This window comes from Cydia splendana, chromosome 1 (assembly GCF_910591565.1).
Source record: "Cydia splendana chromosome 1, ilCydSple1.2, whole genome shotgun sequence".
Taxonomy (NCBI): Eukaryota; Metazoa; Arthropoda; class Insecta; order Lepidoptera; family Tortricidae; genus Cydia; species Cydia splendana.
The window spans coordinates 28038741-28060657 of NC_085960.1; the positions used below are offsets into that span (position 1 = coordinate 28038741).

Here is a 21917-nt window from a genome sequence, read left to right on the forward strand (position 1 = left end):
AAATCGAATCATAATAAAATATTTATCATTCAAAATCACTTAAAAGTCAAATTTTCGTCAAATTATTTTGCCACTTGTTTGGAATATAAATGCTGCTATGATGCTGCTTAATCAGAGTGCAAAAAATCGGCATTGAAAAATGTATTACTTAGTAACTAAAAAGTTCATCTTTGAAAGTCTGTTATGGCGTGTAACATTTAGGGCTTTGGTCTGTGAGCGTGAAGGGGAGAGGTCGAGAAGTGTTGCTGGTGATATGTTGGCGGAGAGCCGCTACGTGCACTATCGAGAGGAGCCGCGCATGCTGACACCTCACTTTGCTCCGTTTCCGCACAAGTGCCGTCAATACAATAACCCTTTTAGGAGGCTTATTCAGAATCGTAAACTTCAATACCTACTGACTTTATCTTCAAGTTAATGCATCCAGGTTCTTCGTCACATACTTCAAACTGTGCTTTAAAGGAAAGGGTCGTGGGCGTCCAATTTGTTTTGACATTGGAAATGTCTTTTCGTTCGCTCCAGTATAGGGTCCGATTTCACGAAAAAGTGCGATCCCCTTATATCTCGGAAAGTTGTGAAGATATGATATTAACAAAAAAGCTCAAAAGACGCATAATCACGAGAGCCGTAAGGTGCAAAAATAATTATTCGAGAAAGTCAAAAACGAAAAAAGTTATGGTCGAAATAGTGAAAATAAAATCCAATTTTTTCCGAATTTTTGATTTTGGTGCTCGATAATTTGGAAACAAAGAATGATATCAAAAATTTGAGAAAAACGGCTCTGGACAATTTAGTCAGCTACAATTTGAGCCTAAAACAAAGACGATCGGGTTAAGGGTTTGCCCTGTAGCCTAACCTTAAAATAGTAAAAAAGTCAGAACGACATTTTTCACATGACATTTATGACTTCATGTTTCGCAGAGTTCGTTGTCGGTGTTTGTTGTGAATTATCGGGATTATGACGGCAGAATAACACTTGCACTGCGTGGGCTATCCAAATCGCTGCAGATTTTTTTGGTCTAACTCTATCTATCCTGTTTGAGACGGGCGTAGATAACGTGTTCACTATTCGACAATCTATGCATTCTTGTGGTGGTGGAAATAGAAATAGAGATAGAGGTAGAGGTAGAGGTAGAGGTAGAGGTAGAGGTAGAGGTAGAGGTAGAGGTAGAGGTAGAGGTAGAGGTAGAGGTAGAGGTAGAGGTAGAGGTAGAGGTAGAGGTAGAGGTAGAGGTAGAGGTAGAGGTAGAGGTAGAGGTAGAGGTAGAGGTAGAGGTAGAGGTAGAGGTAGAGGTAGAGGTAGAGGTAGAGGTAGAGGTAGAGGTAGAGGTAGAGGTAGAGGTAGAGGTAGAGGTAGAGGTAGAGGTAGAGGTAGAGGTAGAGGTAGAGGTAGAGGTAGAGGTAGAGGTAGAGGTAGAGGTAGAGGTAGAGGTAGAGGTAGAAATAGAAATAGAAATAATTTTATTTGTGAGCACAAACACAAAATAAAAACTTATACAGAGAAACATAAAAAAGAGAAAGTGCCACGAAATGGTCTCACCTCAGCATGTTGCTGGCGGCTGCTAGCAGATAGCTGATGCTGAACCCTGGCAGTTTTGGCTGTTTTGGTCATCGGACTCGTCTCGATGAGCACTTAGGAGAGTAGTACCCAAAATAGAGCTGATGCTGAACCCTAGCTGTACCTAAAGGAACTCAGGTTTATTGCAACATAGGCACACGCTGTTTTGGTCATCCGACTCGTCTTGATGAGCACTTAGGAGAGTAGTACCCAAGATAGAGCTGATGCTGAACCCTGGTTGTACCTAGCGGAACTCAGGTTTGGTGCAACATAGGCACGCGCTGTTTTGGACATCCGATTCGTCATGATGATCACATGGTAGAGCATTACCCAAGATAGCTGATGCTGAACCCTGGTAGTACCTATTGGAACTCAGGTTTGGTGCAACATAGACAAACGCTGTTATGGTCATCTCTCGTCGCGTCAAACTGCTGTCAAGAAAATTTCATATCTTGCAGCAAATGGGCCGCTGTCGATCAAGACTCGAGTGACGATAACGGCGATGTGGCTACTACCACTTCTCGAGTTGACTACGGATTTGCCGTGTAATCATTTTCTTGTACTTTGAACATTAATATATCCTGCTTATTAATCGAAAAATGAAATATGTACCTATACTTATGCGCCACGGCGACAATTATTCAAACTTCGATACGCGTGTTGAAATTTTGCAATTTGTTTGTTCACATGCGTTATGTCCAGGATACTTGTGTTAATCTAAGAATAAAATAATTATCATTCAACGTTGTAGTTTTATTTTGTAACTTTTTCCTTATCCAGACTTTCTCGTCGCTCAGCGACAATATTTTTTCGAATTCCGTAGACATTTCCAATGTGTTCGATAGTCGTGTGAGGCACGAAATCTGTGAATTTTTGACATTCGGAATTAGACGACCATCGCTAACTCTGTAATTTGGTGAGTAAATGAATTGACTGCTTTTGTGTTTAAGAGATTTTCGTTTTTTAGTCATTTTAAATAGGCTCAAACTATTCTAGCTTGAATTTTATTACATTTTCAGATTTACCCGAAGTGGGGAATTCCGTGTCACAAAGTGTTCCGGAATTACCCGACCTTGTTTTCTCATAGTGACAGCCAGTGGTTCTCAAACAATCAAAATTAAGTTCTTTTGTTATTCGGATATATAAGTAGGTAAGTATCCATAGGACATGCTCAAATATTACAATACAATACAATACAATACTCTTCAAAATAATATATATTTTCAAAGGAACATTATGTTTTTTTACCTATAAGTGGATACTTAAATTTTTTTTATTGTTCTAGATGTGCGTCGATTAAAGCTCAATATGTTTACCATTTTATTTTCATTTCCAAGTCCCTCCCAAAATATACTTTTTTTTTATGCCAATCGATCACATTCCTATCCAGGATCAAAATCTTGTATGGTCCAAAGAAAATTTTCCGGTTAGAAAAGCCACTAATCGAAGAAAACTTTTAGCATAAAAATTGTATGAAAATGAAGACTTTTATTTTTCCCATACTATTTTTTTTGCTCTCATAGTAAATTCTGCTCCACATGTATGGAAAAAGTTTTCTTTAATATGTGGATTTTTAGTAAGTAGGTACATTATCATAAGTCGACCCCTAGAAAACTATTGATACTGGATAGGAATGAAATCAATTGGTATAAAAAAATAAAAGTTTTCATTTTCATACATATTGTATGTATAAGACTGTTTTCCTCGATTCCTGGCATTTCAAGCCGGAAAAACTGTTTTGTCCTCTTGGCAAGTGTCATTAAAGTTTGAGTACCACAGATTCCTGATCGGGTAATTCCGAAATAAAAGCTTTACAAACACATGTATAAGCCTAATCGAGTAAAAAGAGCAGGGAGGGTAATTCCAATAAAAAAGGAAGATGTACCTTATGCGACATACACATAAAACTCGTTTTCAAGTGTATTCGGATTTACCCGAACCAATTCGGAATTGCACGTTTGCAACGAAAAAAAAAACTAGATTTGAAATGCTTGTATTTTAAAAATCTTACATTATTTATGAAAAATTCTGTAATCGATTGTTAGGCTATACCATCTAGTAAGTAAGTTATTCACTATTTCCGTCTAAAAACTTAGCTATACTGACTGGTTCATGGAGACACATACACCTTATCAACTAGTGCAAAAATCATTCGGAATTACCCTAATGCAGTATATAATTATTTTGAAAATAAAGCAACACCCTAAATGCGACAAATTACTGTTCCTTAGTATTATGATATTAAGAAAAAATCGTTAGCTATTAACTAAAACTGACCCGCCGGCCGCTGCCCTTATTAGAGGCGTACGTACTACGCACACCCTTCAAAGTTCGAAATGTTCGCATTCAATAGGGCTGCAAAGGTCAGTATAATGAAGGCGAGCCCCATGAGTATGAATGCTTTTAGAGCCTTCGCGCACTGGTTGTCTCGACCGACGGTTCCATACAAAATGTCTGTCTGAAAAGGCTAAGGTGCTTCTATACCTACTCAATAAGTTGGTATTTAACTGAACCTTCCACCCAAGAGTAGATCACGCGATTTACTATTTATTACAGATATGTAAGTATTCAATGTAGTTCTATAACCTAGTAGTTGCTATTAGTAACTAATATTGGCACATTCCATACTCTCATTATTTGCCAATATTTGTACCTAAATCAGATAATGGCTAATTCCAACGATCGGTTTTGTGCACAAATAGACAAATATTACCAGGTATTCCGATTTCGATACATATTCATTTGGTTACCTATATGATATTGTTGGTTCGTATCGTAAAAACATAACGCATATTAGGAAAATACGAGTACCTATACAGGTAGAAAATTATAACTACAACAGTCATCTAAAAATATTAAAATTTTCCATACAAACGTCGTTATTTTTTATCGATATTTAAAGCAATACATAGTCAGTTGTCTGTATTAATTTAAATAGCAACAGAAAGCTGGGTTGTTACTGCAAATTTCATGAATATTTTCATGGGCGGCGTAATATTCACAATGACATATTAGCGTGCATCCTGTCTGCTGGAACCTATTTGCATCCTGATATATATCTCTGCCTGTAATAGCTTAGGCATATGTATATAACTTAATACCTTTAAAGGAGCAATTCTTGTATGTATATTTATATATTCCAGGGATTTCGGAAACTGCTCTAATGATTTTGATGAAATTTGCTAAATGGGGGTTTTCGGGGGCGAAAAATCGATCTAGCTATGCGCATTTTTTATTTTTTTTTCTCTCTCCCTGGTACTATTGTATAATTGTACATAGGATTTACGAATTAGAACTTTCAGTTTATATTTTCTTCTTTTATAATCTAATTTTAATAACTGACTTGTAAAATTGGTCTTATGTTCATGTTCAATTAGAACATCTATCATAGCACTTGTATACTTTTGTACTATTCGGATACTCCACCCAAGTAGCACAGATTAGCTGTATAGCAGCCGCATAATGAAGTACGAATACGCTTGAAGCTGGAATATAAAAGCTGCATAAGAGCTGTATAAGCGTCTTTTCAGCTTTTATAACTCTTAAATGGGCACAATTTAGGCAGCCATAAGTTCACATAGCTACTTAAGAGCGTTGTAGCAGCAATTTAACGGAATTATAAGGGGTAACAGAAGTTATAAGAGGTGTATATTGGCTGGGTAAGAGACCACCAGTTACCCTTTATTCAGCTAATATGTCACATGTGCGCCCTAATACCGGGAAAGATTGACGTTGGGCTGAATAAAAGATAATTAATAACATACTTTTACACCTCTGCCTTAAAAATCAGCTATTATATTTAGTATAGTGACGACGAACGCAGCAAAAACGTTAAGCGCAACGACACCATAAGTCATTTTGTTAAAGTGTTTAGTTAAATGTTTGTACATGATCTTTTATATATTAATGCGAGAAATATGTTTGGGAATGCAAGTTTATTGACATTATATATATGTATTATCTAAGAAAATTTCAGTGCGCCACGAAAATAATCAGTATTTATTTAAATTAATTATATAAATAAGCTATGTGTAAAAACTATTTCAGTGGTTTGGACAGAATTATGAGATAAAAAGTTAATAATACGTTATAGGAAGTACTAAACTAATGATTTAGGTTTAGAACTCATGCACAGAACCTTATTGTTACCCTTAAAAGTTGGAAAAGTAATTTCAATTTTGTAGGTTATATACAATAAAATGGCGATCAATGTTAAAAAGCAACGTGAACCGTTAATATTCTAATATGCAGCATACGACTGTTATATATCTGATAAAGATACTTAAGTGAACCACTATAAAGTCCAAGTCGTTATTTCGATACACTAGGGAACCTCTAAACAGTTATAAGGCATCTTGTGAACGTTTAAACAGCCGCTATGCAGACAGTCCCAATGCTAGTATAATAGGCTGCTTAGCGGTAACATGTTCACCGCTAAGCCGTATTATGCGCCACATGTGTTCGATTATACGTCTATTGGTTTCATAATAGTTCACTCGTTCTCCCTTATAATAAGTCAGCGAAATAAAAGCTGCTTTAGCGGTAAACATGTTCAGCGACGAGCTGTATTATGCGCCCCATGTGTTCCATTATACGTCTATTGGCTTCATAATAGTTCATTCGTGCTTCCTCAAAAAGTCAGAATAATAAAAGCTGCTTAGCGGTAACCATGTTCAGCTATAAGCTGTATTATGCGCCCCATGTGTTCCATTTATACGTCTATTGGCTTCATATTAGTTCACTGGTGCTCCCTTAAAAGTCAGCGTAATAAAAGCTGCTTAGCGGTAAACATGTTCAGCGATAAGCTGTATTATGCGCCACGTGTGTTCCATTATACGTCTATTGGCTTCATAATAGTTCATTCGTGCTTCCTTAAAAGTCAGTGTAATAAAAGCTGCTTAGCGGTAAACATGTTAAGCGACAAGCTGTATTATGTGCCACATGTGTTCCATTATACGTCTATTAGCTTCATAATAGTTCACTTGTGCTCCCTTAATAAGTCAACGTAATAAAAGTTCACAATTACCTCCTTATACAGCACATGGCGTAATTTTATCCACTAAACAGACCTTATAACGGTTAAAGCATTTGATAACCCTTAAAGCTGTATAGGGTCGTAGCAAATATACCTTTATATCACTCCTTGCGTATTAATGGTAGTTTTCAGAGCCGTAATGCAGCTTTTAATCAGCCCTAAGCTATATAAATATCACTGAGATCTATTATACAGCTGTTGGACCACGAGTGTGCTCTTATAAGTGTCTTAATACGCACATAGCGTTAGATAGAACTAAAAGTGAGTAGTTATAGAGCTATCTGTGCTACTTGGGCAAGCAATCCAATCCGTTTTATAGGTATTCATTAGCACTAATATGGGGACTATTAACTCAATCCTTCTCGCGTTTGAGACGAAGCCCGTGGCCCGCCCAATACCTATTGCATATTTAAAAATGTCGTTACCTATGTCGAGGACGAGCACGAGCAGCGGACATGGATTCTTAGAAGCTGGCAGGTGTAGTTAGCGAGTGTAATTCTAACATCGACATTTTGCGCTGTTTGTATTTATTCGCCAATTTACTTACATTTGTGCGGCCCCGCGGGTCGTAAAGTAATATTATCCACCGTTGGGCTGGGCGCGGGCGGGCAATAGTGCCTCTTTTACGGGCCGCGAGCGCGCGTCACATGGGAAATTATTTGACGTGCCGTTTAATGGATTTTTGCCTTCATAACACGCTACCTACAGGCAAATAAAATTCAAGTACAAAGTTGATACCTATCTACAACACGGTGTAATACTATTTTCGTAATTTGAAACTGTTCGTTAGGTATGAAGCGCTATTGAAATTTCGTATGCATAATTTCTCTTACTTATCCCTTGGTGCTCTTGGTGTTTGTGTAATTTTATGGGTTTAGTTTGGTACCTTATAATTTATGTTTTTGAATCTTGAACAGATGCTCACAACTTTGTTGGCGGCTTGCCCACGCTGCATTTCCCAGTACATAATATTTAAATGAAGAATATTGTTACAGAGGGCGTGTCGAGCCTAGAGCTGTTGGAGCTGCGCGTACCGGCGCACGTGCCGCTGGGCACGCGCCCGTCGCTGTCCTGCCGCTGGCAGCTCGGGCCCACCGACGTGCTGTACTCCGTCAAGTGGTACAAGGACGGCAAGGAGTTCTTCCGACACGTGCCCAAGGACACAGAGCCGCGCAGGAAGTTCCCGCTGCCTGGCGTCGATGTCGAGGTACGCATTCCTTTTGAGCACATACGCGTCGCTGTCCTGTCGCTGGCAGTTCGGCCCCACCGAAGTGCTGTCTCCGTCAAGTGGTACAAGGACGGCAAAGAGTTCTTCCGACACGTGCCCAAGGACACAGAGCCACAGAGCCAGCGCAAGAAGTCCCGCTGCTGCCCGGCTTTGATGTCGAGGTACAGTGAGCTGCAAAATCGCATCGAAAAATTATGAATGCACCAATACGTAGAGTAAATTCTGGACTCCTGTAAGTTCCTTTACATAAGATTCGATACTTTTTTTTAATAATCATGTTACATACATTTATATTTGTACTTACAGTTCAGTAAGTATATTGATGATTTCTCCGAAACCACTATGTAATTTTTGATAAACATACATGAAGGATGGAGGACAAATCGGTAGCTTTGAGGTCATTATGATCCGTACTAAACGCGACACCGTGTAGACACACATGTTGGATGTCAAATTAGCACGATACAAATGATTCTCAATCCCTAAACTAAAAAAAAATAAGAAACTGACACTCTACTTGAGAGTACCTACCAAAACGCGTTAGTTTTATTCTAATTTACGTGGGATATCATTTTAATTAGTAAGAACATCACTATACCTACTCTGACATATATACTTATACCTTGAATTATATAAATATGCGACATATAATACCTAAAATAATTAAAAATATGCACCATTATACACGGTACGGGCTACATTTTGCTTAAGGTATTAGAGTGACTATGCAAGATCAATAAACAAAGCTCAAATATTGTCTAAACAACTAAACAAACATGTGCATAGGTACAGATAGGTATAATTAGATTAATCCGGTCGAGTCGAGTTTGCTTAGGTCGTTCCGAGTGGAAACAATATAAAACTAGAGCGGATATTAAGCTGTGAAGAGGTTCAGGTGCAAACACAGTCCCACTCTGGTACGAGAGCCATTTCGTACTTTCTTTCATTTAGCCTCACCTACGCGGCCTACTCGCGGCTCTTGACGACCGCTTGCTTTTGTTGTTTTATACCGGCCGGAGCTGTTTCATCCTGGCTTATTTTGAAGGAAAATTGTTTTAAAAATTGAGAGTAGCGTAGGTGCGCTCAAAAGAATACCAGTCCATTACAGAATCAATTCACTTTGTTGTAGGCCCCACTGTCAGTCAAGCTCTATTTTCGTATAAAAGTACAAGTCGGCATTTGTAACAAATTGAAGTGTATAGTTCCTCAAATTGTACATATAAGAAACTGTGTAATAAATACCACACATTTATCATTTTTATCAATCATGAGATTGAAATTGAAAAAAACTATAATTTATAGGTATATTTATGGACCGGCTTAAAGGTTATCCACCACACGCAGCAACAGAAGTCTTTTAGCTTCATAATTATGATTTCACAAATAATCCCTTCTGATATACTTAAATCTTTGTCTTGATAATTCAAAGATGGCGGAATGTACATAGATATTATACTTTTAACCGCTCCTGCATTCAAGACAAGTATGTAAAAGGTTTGTAAGAAATTCAAAGCCTCTATGAATTTTCATATTGATATTTACAGCGGGTAAAGATTTTACAGGTACATATTTCATGAGGAATTGCAAAAAATAGTGATGTGATAAAAACGACAGTTAGTAAAACAAGTCTCAAGGAGATACTAACTCAAATAATAATTGACCCTAAGAAACTTATTTTGTTCTAAACAGAGACGTCTGCTAGCGACATTACGATTTTTGTTCACCGACCGAACCGAAACCGCGATCGGACAGGCGTGTTCCAAAAGGTCGCAAGTTAGAATTTTGCCCTAAGCGGTGATTTAAAAAATTTTTGCTTTTATAACAATTTTACCTTGTATTAAGAGCCCATCAACGTGCACACTAGCGCCACTGCTAAATAATCGAGATTATTGAAATTTAACGAAAGATATTCAAAAAGGGGGGCCGCTACGTACTGTATTTTGTATTTAAGTACCTTTTGAATACATCAGACTAGTTTTTATGTTGCTGGATTCGTCAATCTATGCGTCCAAAGTTTAAACGGCCGTTTTTGTTTTGAGTTCATAGATCGACGAATCCAGCAACTTAAAAACTAGTCTGATGTATTCAAAAGGTACTTAAATACAAAATACAGTACGAAGCGGCCCTCTTTTTTAAATATCTTTCGTTAAATTTAAATAATCACGATTATTTAGCAGTGGCGCTAATGCACGTTGATGGGCTCTTAACTGATTTTTTTGAATATGGAATATATTTTAAGTAACTTTTATTCGGTAGTCATTTATTTAATAAATTGCTGAAATAAAAACAAAACCGTACTGTAGCAACCTTGCTTTCTAGCAGCTTATCATGCTACTTAAAAAAAACAACGGGTTGCACTCCGGGAGTGCCGGCAGAAGTGAAAACTCAATGACATTGTAACTCAAAATATTAATAACAGCGCCATCTAGCGCGAAATTAACATTTTTTTCCCCATCACAAAAAGTGCTCAGCGCCGCTAAAGAAGTTTTCAGTTCAAAAATTACAATGCTCTATTGAAAAGCTAGAATACTCGTAAGTGTATAATTCAAGAACAAAACCAGCCGGTGAATGCAGCACGCTGATTTCATTATAAGAGGTGTTCATCCAGCTGGCGGGCGCATTGTTGTGGGGGCTGACAGCTTACTTTCAGCTGCAGACCTCTTGTTTCATATGCCAGCATAATACCAAATTGGAATGGAAATTTTCATCCCTATTTGGATAATATAGGTTTATTAAATACTAGGGGACTAATACCTACATTTTAGTTTTTTGCTTAAGGAGCCTTAGAATACTTAAACATTCAGAAATTGCAGTATAATTTCTTATAATAATGCTACGAGTAGCATTTAATGTACTATCGTAGAAGTTCTGTTTATTGGTGTAGGTACCTATCTATCTGTGTAACAATTTCAGTCGATAAATGTAGTGCCGTAATTGCTAAATGTGCCTACCTATAAACAATTAGTCATTTAAATAAATGTATAAAATGTAACGTTACTCGACTAAAGGTTGCATAAACTAAAATATTACTCTGCGAAATGAAATTCGTCCAATAATTGTTCTGGTAATTTACACAGAAGCCAAATGTACGGTATATGAACCATGAGTACCTAAATATATGACCAAACGCTAGTCGACCAAAATTTACATCTACGAATAAGTAAATCACTTTGCGAAACGTTCTCACGATAATTTGCAAAAAACGTTCGAGGATTCATTAGGTACCCACATAAAATACCAACATGAAAATATTGTTTACAGTACATATGGTCCTATTTTCTGGCATTAGTGCGTAAAATAGCACTTTTCGTGCGATGTCAAAAGTTTAAAGGGCCATATGTACTGTAAAACGTTGTACGATACACGTGCGAATAGGTAATTCGCAACTCGTGACGATTTAAAACACTCCCTTCCGTCGTTTTTTAATTTATCGCCACTCGTTTCTAATTTCCTCTTTTCCGCACTTGTATCGTAAATAACTATTACAGTACATATGGTCCTATTTTCCCGCACTAGTGCGTAATTTTTCTTTTCGTGCGTATGTCAAAAGTTTAAAGGGCCATTATGTACTGTAAAGGGGCCCACTGATTAACAGTCCGCCGGACGGTATCGGCCTGTCAATTGTTCGGAACTGTCAAAATTTTGTTCTAACTGACAGGCCGATACCGTCCGCCGGACTGTTAATCAGTGGGCCCCTTAAAACGTTGTACGATACCTACACGTTCGAATAGGTAATTCGCCACTCGTTTCGAATTTCCTCTTTTCCGCACTTATATCGTAAATAACTATTTTACCAAATCCAAGTGGATAAAAAAAACATACCTACGTTCATGAAATAATAATTTTAAAATAAATCCTTTTGGTCTGTGCTTCTCACGGTATGAGCGCATTATAGGTAGAATTGTTGGCCCTCGTGAGTTGTTAGGGTTCCGTACCCAAATGGTAAACGGGACCCTATTACTAAGACTCCGTTGTCCGTCCGTCCGTCCGTCCGTCTGTTTGTCATCAGGCTGTATCTCACGAACCGTGATAGCTAGACAGTTGAATTTTAAAAACAGAATAAAATAAAGATTTAAGTGGGGCTCCCATACAACAAACGTGATTTTTGACCGAAGTTAAGCAACGTCGGGCGGGGTCAGTACTTGGATGGGTGACCTTCTTTTTTTTGCCGATTTTATTTTTGCATTGTGGTACGGAACCCTTCGTGCGCGAGTCCGACTCGCACTTGCCCGGTTTTTTTGCATAACTTTCATAGTTTTTTATTCAGAAATCTAAATTCTAACTGTCCCGTAAGGCATATCTAACCCCAAATCCCAATATTTCAACGACAGGCCATTCTTAAGGCAAACAGTTTATTTAATGATTATAAAAGTCAATAGCAATTTTAATTAACCTTGAGGATTAATTAACTGAGTGACTTTTACCACTAAAACGTTGTTTCTGAATAAACTAGTACTTTTGACTTTATAGACAAATTATTTATATTGAGGATTCATAAGTACCTACCTATGAATCCTCGACTGTTAAGTAATTGCAAGGTTTTGGCTTAGTATTTATTATATTCTAATAATACACCAATCAATAGGTACATTTAAGCCTTTGTTGCAAAAAGTAAAAAAAAAGCGAATGATTTTACTAAACCTTTGCAGTTAACACAGATTTAATTACACAAACGGGTCTACCGCGATATAATTTCATTGTTTTTACCTTTAATTTTTAAATTTAAGCTGTGGTCACGGAAATACACAAGCTCAAGGTTAAGCTGTGGTCTTTCCGTGACCACAGCTGGTGCAACTCAGCTGAAACGTCGGAATTAAAGGTAAAAACAATGAAATTATATTGCGGTAGACCCGTTTGTGTAATTAAATAAGTTACCACAGAGTTACGATTGTCAAGTTTAATTGGAAGCCACACACGTTAAATGATCGATCATTTTTGGTTATGCGAGTAGGTAGCGAGTACGTTTAATGTCATGTCCAAACAAACTAAATATTGTTTACGTATATACTTATTTATCCTATCTCAAAACATGGAATTAGGTTATTCTTTCTTTTAAAAGAAATCATCAATATCAAATCGCTACCATACTCAATTAATTTAACTTAAGTAATTTTTAATTGCGTTTATTTTATTATTCAGAGATCGAGTACAAATGGGGCTAACGTAACGCTCTTCCCGGCGATCCTGGAGACAGGCGGGCGTTACCGCTGCGAAGTGTCCGGCGAGCGGCCGTTGTTCCCCACGGTGTCCGACCACTCGGACATGACCGTCGTAGGTGAGTCTCACTAGAGCCGGTGTTAGCGCTGCGAGGTGTCCGGTGAGCGGCCGCGGTTCCCCACGGTGACCAACCACTCGGACATGACCGTCGTAGGTGAGTCTCACTAGAGCCGGTGTTAGCGCTGCGAGGTGTCCGGTGAGCGGCCGTTGTTCCCCACGGTGTCCGACCACTCGGACATGACCGTCGTAGGTGAGTCTCACTAGAGCCGGTGTTAGCGCTGCGAGGTGTCCGGTGAGCGGCCGCGGTTCCCCACGGTGACCAACCACTCGGACATGACCGTCGTAGGTGAGTCTCACTAGAGCCGGTGTTAGCGCTGCGAGGTGTCCGGTGAGCGGCCGCGGTTCCCCACGGTGACCAACCACTCGGACATGACCGTCGTAGGTGAGTCTCACTAGAGCCGGTGTTAGCGCTGCGAGGTGTCTGGTGAGCGGCCGTTGTTCCCCACGGTGACCAACCACTCGGACATGACCGTCGTAGGTGAGTCTAACTAGAGCCGGTGTTTGCGCTGCGAGGTGTAAGGTGAGCGGCCGCGGTTCCCCACGGTGACCAACCACTCGGACATGACCGTCGTAGGTGAGTCTCACTAGAGCCGGTGTTAGCGCTGCGAGGTGTCTGGTGAGCGGCCGTTGTTCCCCACGGTGACCAACCACTCGGACATGACCGTCGTAGGTGAGTCTAACTAGAGCCGGTGTTAGCGCTGGGAGGTGTCTGGTGAGCGGCCGTGGTTTCCCACGGTGACCAACCACTCGGACATGACCGTCGTAGGTGAGTCTCACTAGAGCCGGTGTTAGCGCTGCGAGGTGTCTGGTGAGCGGCCGTTGTTCCCCACGGTGACCAACCACTCGGACATGACCGTCGTAGGTGAGTCTAACTAGAGCCGGTGTTAGCGCTGCGAGGTGTAAGGTGAGCGGCCGCGGTTCCCCACGGTGACCAACCACTCGGACATGACCGTCGTAGGTGAGTCTCACTAGAGCCGGTGTTAGCGCTGCGAGGTGTCTGGTGAGCGGCCGTTGTTCCCCACGGTGACCAACCACTCGGACATGACCGTCGTAGGTGAGTCTCACTAGAGCCGGTGTTAGCGCTGGGAGGTGTCTGGTGAGCGGCCGTGGTTCCCCACGGTGACCAACCACTCGGACATGACCGTCGTAGGTGAGTCTCACTAGAGCCGGTGTTAGCGCTGGGAGGTGTCTGGTGAGCGGCCGCGGTTCCCCACGGTGACCAACCACTCGGACATGACCGGCGTAGGTGAGACTCACTAGAGTGTTAGCGTTAGCGCTGTTAGCGTACAGCCTGGTGACAGACAGACGGACTGACAGACAGTGGAGTCTTAGTAATAGGGCCCCGTTTTTACCCTTTGGGTACGGAACCCTAAAAACCAGCATGTGTGTGTGTGTGTGTTTTAAAGTACACTAAATTAATATAGTAATAGGATGTCATAGGATGCAAAAGATTTTTAGTGTCGATATATGTTTTATCCAATAACCATTTTATCAATGCCTGTTTGCTTGAGTAGGTATTTATTTAACTTATTGTACAAATAATAAAAGTGTTTTTATTCTTACATTTCATTTTGCTTAAGCAATATTTGAAATCCCTGGTATGAACGAGATTTTCATGTCATTATAATTAGATATTCGTGTTTCCCAAGTTAATAATGTTTTTACAAGACATTTACTAGATTGAAAACAAATTCAATTGTATATCATTCATCATAAGGAATGTCAACTTTACTGACATTTAACCACTTGAACATAATGTAAAGATTTCTTGTCAAAACAACCTAATGCTTTGCTCAAAGCTAGATAAGTAATCTCGGAAAGATAACACAAAATAACCTAATGCTTTGCACAAAACGTACTTACTACAAATTTATTCTAAATTAGTTTAAAGCTTCGAAGCGTTAAGGTATTCCAATGAACTGAATTTTCGTATCACGTTTTGTTTTTATTAAATGTGGGCTATGAGTAGATTACTTAGCTTAGTTTAGCGCAGCATAATGTGAACGGGTTACGTTATTTTTGGATTAAATTTGTTCACCGTACACTCGTGGTGTACTCGGTATACTAGCTACCTCGCAAATTTCTAGTGAAATAGTCTTATACTAGATTTCAATTGCGACAGTTACCAAAAACGGGTGCGCTATCTGTTTCAGAGATTTAAAATAACATTATTTTCAGCTCTTCCGAACCACGGGCCCACAATCACAGGGTCCAAGCTTCGGTATCAGATCGGCGACCGAGTGCAGGTAAAATTGATGCACATTATTAACATTATTTATTTATTAACTACCTTACTAACATTTTTTGATTCAGTTACTTCCAAACAAACATAATTAAAAGTAGCTCTGGTGGGCCATGCTGTTTTTACTCGCTCACTAAATTGTGCTGCCTAATATTTATGTGTGTATATCCACATTATCCACAAACCTTATTTGTGATTTGTTCCTGTTTTAATATTAATTTTATATTTTATATCGATATATTGTTACCTGGCGCTATATTGTAGGTTTATCAATTATCACTAATCTAGTAATCTGTGAACGATGTTTCTCACTCTTTATAATAAAATTTCTGTTTCATTAATTCCTTGCTGAAACCTTCTGTTTCTCTATTTTGTTCCAAAAAATCAATTAAAAAAATTGTTGCATTCTCCGTCTCACCTAAATATATTAGTTCGCTGAATTCCAGGTAATTATTTTTTACTGTAAAGGCTTTATTATCTATTTTAAACAGAAACCTTTTGATGACCTTTTCTAACGTAATGATTAAAAAACGATTAAAAAAAACAAGTTTTGTTTCCTAAATGGAAACACTTAATGAGTTTCTCACGGAAACTTTTTTATACTTTCTAAATATAGTAAAATTGAAGGACTTATAACAATTGATTGCCTACGCTAATTGAAGATGTAAAATGTATTATAGATCTACATAGTAAGACAGACTAAAATACTGCCCCACCACGCGTAACAACCGTATCTGACTTTAGAAAACCGACACTTACTGTTTAACTGTTATGCACGGTGGAGCAAAACACAGCCCACCGTGCTGATTCAACATGGTATATGTCTACTAGGTTAATCAATAGCTAACTGTAGGTATAAATCTTCTTCCTCGCGTTATCCCGGCATTTTGCCACGGCTCATGAGAGCTTGGGGTCCGCTTGACAACTAATCCCATGATTTGACGTAGGCACTAGTTTTTACGAAAGCGACTGCCATCTGACCTTCCAACCCAGAGGGGAAACTAGGCCTTATTGGGATTAGTCCGGTTTCCTCACGATGTTTTCCTTCACCAAAAAGCGACTGGCAAATATCAAATAATATTTCGTACATAAGTTCCGAAAAACTCATTGGTACGAGCCGGGGTTTGAACTTGCGACCTCCGGATTGAAAGTCGCACGCTCTTACCGCTAGGCCACCAGCGCTTTTTAACTGTAGGTATAAATATAGGTGTAGAACCCTGTTAGCTTAGCTAATACTATGTATTTATTTATTTATATATGTAAACGCTTCCCATTAACACGCTTTAAAATCTCACGTGTACATTTAAAATTGCTTTTTTAGGGTTCCGTACCAAAAAGGTACAAAAGGAACCATTATGGTGCGACTCCGTCCGTCTGTCATATCACTAAATATCTCGAGGAACACTTACGCTATTGATTTGAAATTTGGAATAGTTATAAACAACGATGAAAGCATTATTTTTCATTTATTTCTTTTCAATACAAAGACAAATGTTAAAACTAAAACCGGTTTCGGTTAGCCGCCCGTCACTGTCAGTTACGTACGAGTAATTATCCCGCTGAATCCGGGATTAGTGATAACGAGTTGAAATCCTTTTAACACTAACTAGCTCGAACCAATAAGATTGTCTCCTGCTGTATTTATTTTTTTATTACATCTATGGTCAGGTGAACTGCACGTCGGGTCGGTCGCGGCCGGCAACGCGGCTGGCGTGGTACGTGAACGGCGAGCCCGCGCCGCCCGCCGCGCTGCAGCCGCCGGTGCACGAGACACATCCCGACGGGCTCGAGACCACCAGCCTAGAGCTTGACTTCAAGGTCAAGCCAAAGCACTTCAGAAGGGGGGATTTGAAACTTAAGGTAAGTACGTCAAGGTGACACATAATGAAGCTCTATTCGCTCTGTCAAAAATGTTATCCCGTGACAGTTCACACTTCACGCCGTGCGTTTTCATCGCTTCCCACACGCTAATAACAAGGCTAGCGCTGGCTATTGTTTTAATATCTTACGTACCTAACCTACTCATTGTTTTTAAAAGGTTTATAGGTTCCGAAAATAGGATAAGCTTTGACATCGGAATTAGTGGTTCCCGGAACTAGATCAGGGGCCGGAGCCTCGTTCTGTTTGGTCCATTATCTTTTTATACGGACGATTATTCAATCAGCGGCTGGCGCTGGACGGGATGTTTTAACTAGTACCCTGTTGCACTACCATTCTGATGTGTAATATTTAATCTGTGACATACCTACACGTTAAACAAAACCGGCTATACACTGAATTTGTGAAGCCAACTTGGGCCAATCTGAGGGACGTAGCTATACGGTGGAATGAGATAGCAGTATCAGTTGCTCCCTCTAACGCATAAATGCGTCCCAATACCTATGTGAACTCGGCATCAGGAATTCTGCACGGGAATCTCTACATAATTATGGCAACGGAATATATTTGTTTGAATAGTATCATCATCATCATCATCTCAGCCATAAGACGTCCACTGCTGAACATAGGCCTCCCCCTTTGGGGGGTGAATGCCATAATCGCCACGCTTGGCAGGCGGGTTGGCGATCGCAGTCGAGTACACCGAATTTGAGGGACGCTGCTGCCCGTCCACCGGTGGTCTTGGACGTAGTTTAAGGACATACCCGGGTCCCATAGTATACATTTATGTTAGGTATGATTAGATGACTACGATTTCATGTGATTTAGTATAAACTCGATTCCATTCATGAAATTACCATGTAACCACAAAAAATTGATTTTATCCCAGACAGCGGCTATTTGAATTTTGCACTTGAACTAACAATTGAATAATTAAATCGGAAAGTTCGGAGGCCACCGCAATGTGACTTGTTTAAATTGATCGTAGTTAGTCCTACTTTACGATGATGAGTCATTGTTAGAAAACTCATTAATAATATTGACAGCGTTTAACATAATCTAAATTATACCTGAACTCTACTACTAGTAGGTACTCGTACTGCATGCTTATAAATATCCATAATGGTGCCTAGCTATTCTTGTAATTCTTGTAGAACTATAGGAAAAAATATATCCCTTGATAAAGGATATTTTACTATTGATAAAATACACTCGTTCTGGCTGATACCTAATACAACTCATAGATAAAATATAGCAAGAGCTTCTGCTTGCGACTTCTTTTGCATAGAATAATGGTTTCCGAGATAAAAAGTACCTGTCCTATATCCTTCCCGAAACTATAACTCCATACCATAGTGGGAATGCATTTACTTTACGCACGGTGACTTGCCGCTATGTTGGTTAACACTCTTTTTCTATTTTTTCTTAGTTTTCATAATGTGGCGTGGTAAAAACTAGTTTCAATATAGTATTTTATACAATCGTGATATAATAGAGAGTTTTTCAGTCGAGTATCGTGTTTAGGCAACGAAGCTTGCTGAGTTGCCTAAGTATGGTACGAGATTGAAAAGCTTGATTATATCACTATTGTATACTATTAATTATTTATTTTAGGTTGTATAGTATAAACAATTGGTTCATAAGTCAGAAACGCGCATGTGACACCCTTAATATAGCAACATCCATAGACTACGAAAACCACTTAGTGTTGCTTGTAAGTCTCCATAGGCTACGGTGTCCAAAAGAAAACAACTGTCTAAAAATTGAATTTAGCGCAGAGCAAGTACCAGGGCCTCATGAGTTACGAGAAGGTGTCGTTGACCAACGCTGCGGCCGGGGCGCGTACCAGTATGAAGCTACGAGTATCGCGGCTGCTCGCGTATCTTAGCTATATACTTTTGGTTTGGTTTGTTTGTATGATTCTACTAGTTTAATAAAGTATTATTTTTGTTGATTCGTAGAAAAAGTATTGTATACAATAGTGATATAATCAAGCTTTTCAATCTCGTACCATACTTAGGCAACTCAGCAAGCTTCGTTGCCTAAACACGATACTCGACTGAAAAACTCTCTATTATATCACGATTGTATAAAATACTAATTTCAGTTCGATCCAGCAGTATGTATTGTTAAACTAAAACACCAATCATCATCAAATAAAGGATTTAATACAATAAAACAGACATAACTTGGGAAGCTTGACCTACGACGCCGCCATTGCGGCGATGCTCATCTGTCAGTCCTTGGCGCGCTATAGTGAGGTGACCATTTCCAATACCGATTGTTAGGCTTCACACGCGAAAGATCATTATCGGTTATCAGTATCCAAAAAAATCAGAGACATTTTTTTGTTGACAGTGTCTGGCAACGATAGCGACAGTGTACTGGCGCAGCAACGAAGAGAGCGTGCAGGGTGAGCGCATGAAGGGGTATGCGCGTTCGCGCGAGCTCAGCGAGGGCGCGTCGCGCGCCGACCGCGTGCAGGCGGCGGGCAAGCACGGCGCGGCGCCGCGTGCGCTGCCCGCGCTGCCCCTGCCCGCCCTACTGCCTGCGCTCGCGCTGCTACTCGCGCACGCCGCTGCGAACCCCACTATGCGATTAAACACTTAAAAGACTCGAAACGACAACGCAGACACTTCCTATGTGTTCGGATGGTTAATAGTGCAAAAACGATCATTCTGATTAGATAAACTAATTATTGTAAAATACGCTTGATTCTGTGTAGCTAAGTAAATAAACTCTAACGTGTGAGATATGTGCCATTGTCGAAATAATAATTATTACCTTGTTATTTTATCACCTCGAATTCCAAAGATTATTGTTTTACCAAGATTTTATCTAACCAAAGTGGAGGCATTTTGTAATAAACATATCAAAATCTCTTACGTATAGGTACATTACATTTGCGTCATTAAGGGTAATCTATACGTATCGAATCGTCAGTAAGTAATTAATTACGTAGCAGTTATTTTTGATTCCAATTATGAGACATGTACGTGACATATCATTAAAATCAGGATTCAATATTGTACTGCAACATCGCTTAAACTCCGTCACAACATTATTTCCAAAGATGTTGTTATGTTATATGTGGGCGGTTAAATTGGTGCATAGTTTTTTTTTAGGACACATGCAACTATAAATAATCTTATGTACGTTTAAAATTCGTTTGAATGTCATAGGTAAGTTATGTAGCTACCTGTCAGTACTTTGATTTAACGGAAGGTGTTTAGTGCAGAAAGTTGATTAAACGGATCACCGAACACTGCGCTCGTGTAGGATTAAATAAGAAAATGTTATTGTAATAACAGATTCCAAACATATAGATGCGGTTGCCTAGTTACTGATGAGTGGGTGATCGTTTACTTTTCGGATAGAAGATGTAAAAGTACTTACACCTATTTCACCACCTCTACTACCGAAGGACCATGCAGTTCTCGAACAGATAAGATGTAAATTTAAACGGATTATATCGCGTATATTGAATTTAAAATACATCTCGACGTATAACATGTTATTAGTTTACCATGCTAAGTTTGCACCGACTTAGCACAGACACGTCTAAAAATATCGATACGGACGAAGTGTCAAAAATCTGTATACCTACACTACTTACCTTAATATATGGGCAATAAGGTCGTCTACCTATACGTATTTTAGGCACTTTGTCCGTATCGATATTTTTAGACGAGACTGTACTCTAGTGTGCTGCGACGAAAACCGATTTGGGAGTTCATGGACTATTCAATGTTTCAAATAAAAAATAAAACAAAATTGGTGACCTGAGCAGGATCAACAATTTTACGCACTATGGCAAAAATTTATTTACAAATGTATATTCCCTTTAAAAAAAATACTGAGCCACATACGCAGCACCTTTACGTTATATGTAGCATTAACGAAATATTAAAAATAACCATATTTGCTCTTTTCTGTCGCGTAAATCGGGTTACATACTCGTAGAAATACACATGTCGCGTCGCGTCGTTTTTGAAGCTTGATAAGCGGGTCAGAAAAAAAAATACTTTCACATTCTCTTCAGGTGCTTCCATTATTTCTGCAATAAGTACAGTCGCCACCAGATATATCGGAGCGGTCAAGGCTCTCACAAATATCTGAACACGCCTCTATTGTCAAGGCGTTAGAGTGCGTGTTCAGATATTGTGAACACCTTGGCCGCTCCGATATAGCCGATGGCGACTGTACATACAAATAACGTAACCTGTTTCGTTGTTCAAAATAATAAGTTGCGAGTAAAATATGCATCATTTTAATCGATCACAATAAACTGTTGTAGGTACATACATTCTGTGTATATTTTAGTATTAAAACGTGTTTACGTATATAATACTTAAAGTAAGTAATTGTATATCATAATATATAATTTATTTCATTGTATGGAATAAATACAAAAATAGGCAACTTTATACAATAATATACATATTGATCGCTGAATTAATTGGGTGTCGATCGTGGTACATTGTTTTTGCTATATTCGGATGAAAAATGTTATCGGAACCTCACAGTGAAACTTGGCAAGTGTGTTCCCGGAAAGCGATTTATGTTGCTTGCAATATTGCCAGTAAACTAAAACGTAAAACGACGTGTGATATTTAAGTAAGTCAATAAATACTGAAAGGAAAGATTTGCACTTAATAATAATATTGCAATTATATCGCAGTCAATTCGACAGTTTCGGGCA

General features: G+C 39.1%; 1 protein-coding gene across 1 annotated transcript in view; it reads left to right on the forward strand.

The window, feature by feature from the left end:
* Positions 1-20317, forward strand: part of LOC134797686 (uncharacterized) — a 131063-nt gene extending 110746 nt beyond the window's left edge. Inside the window, exons 3-8 of the mRNA XM_063770033.1 lie at positions 7586-7797; positions 12958-13032; positions 13225-13285; positions 15274-15341; positions 17006-17197; positions 19574-20317. Coding sequence (XP_063626103.1) covers positions 7586-7797; positions 12958-13032; positions 13225-13285; positions 15274-15341; positions 17006-17197; positions 19574-19825 — 860 coding nt within the window. The 3' untranslated portion in view covers positions 19826-20317. The remainder of the gene's footprint in view (positions 1-7585; positions 7798-12957; positions 13033-13224; positions 13286-15273; positions 15342-17005; positions 17198-19573) is intronic.
* The last annotated feature ends 1600 nt before the right edge of the window (positions 20318-21917 follow it).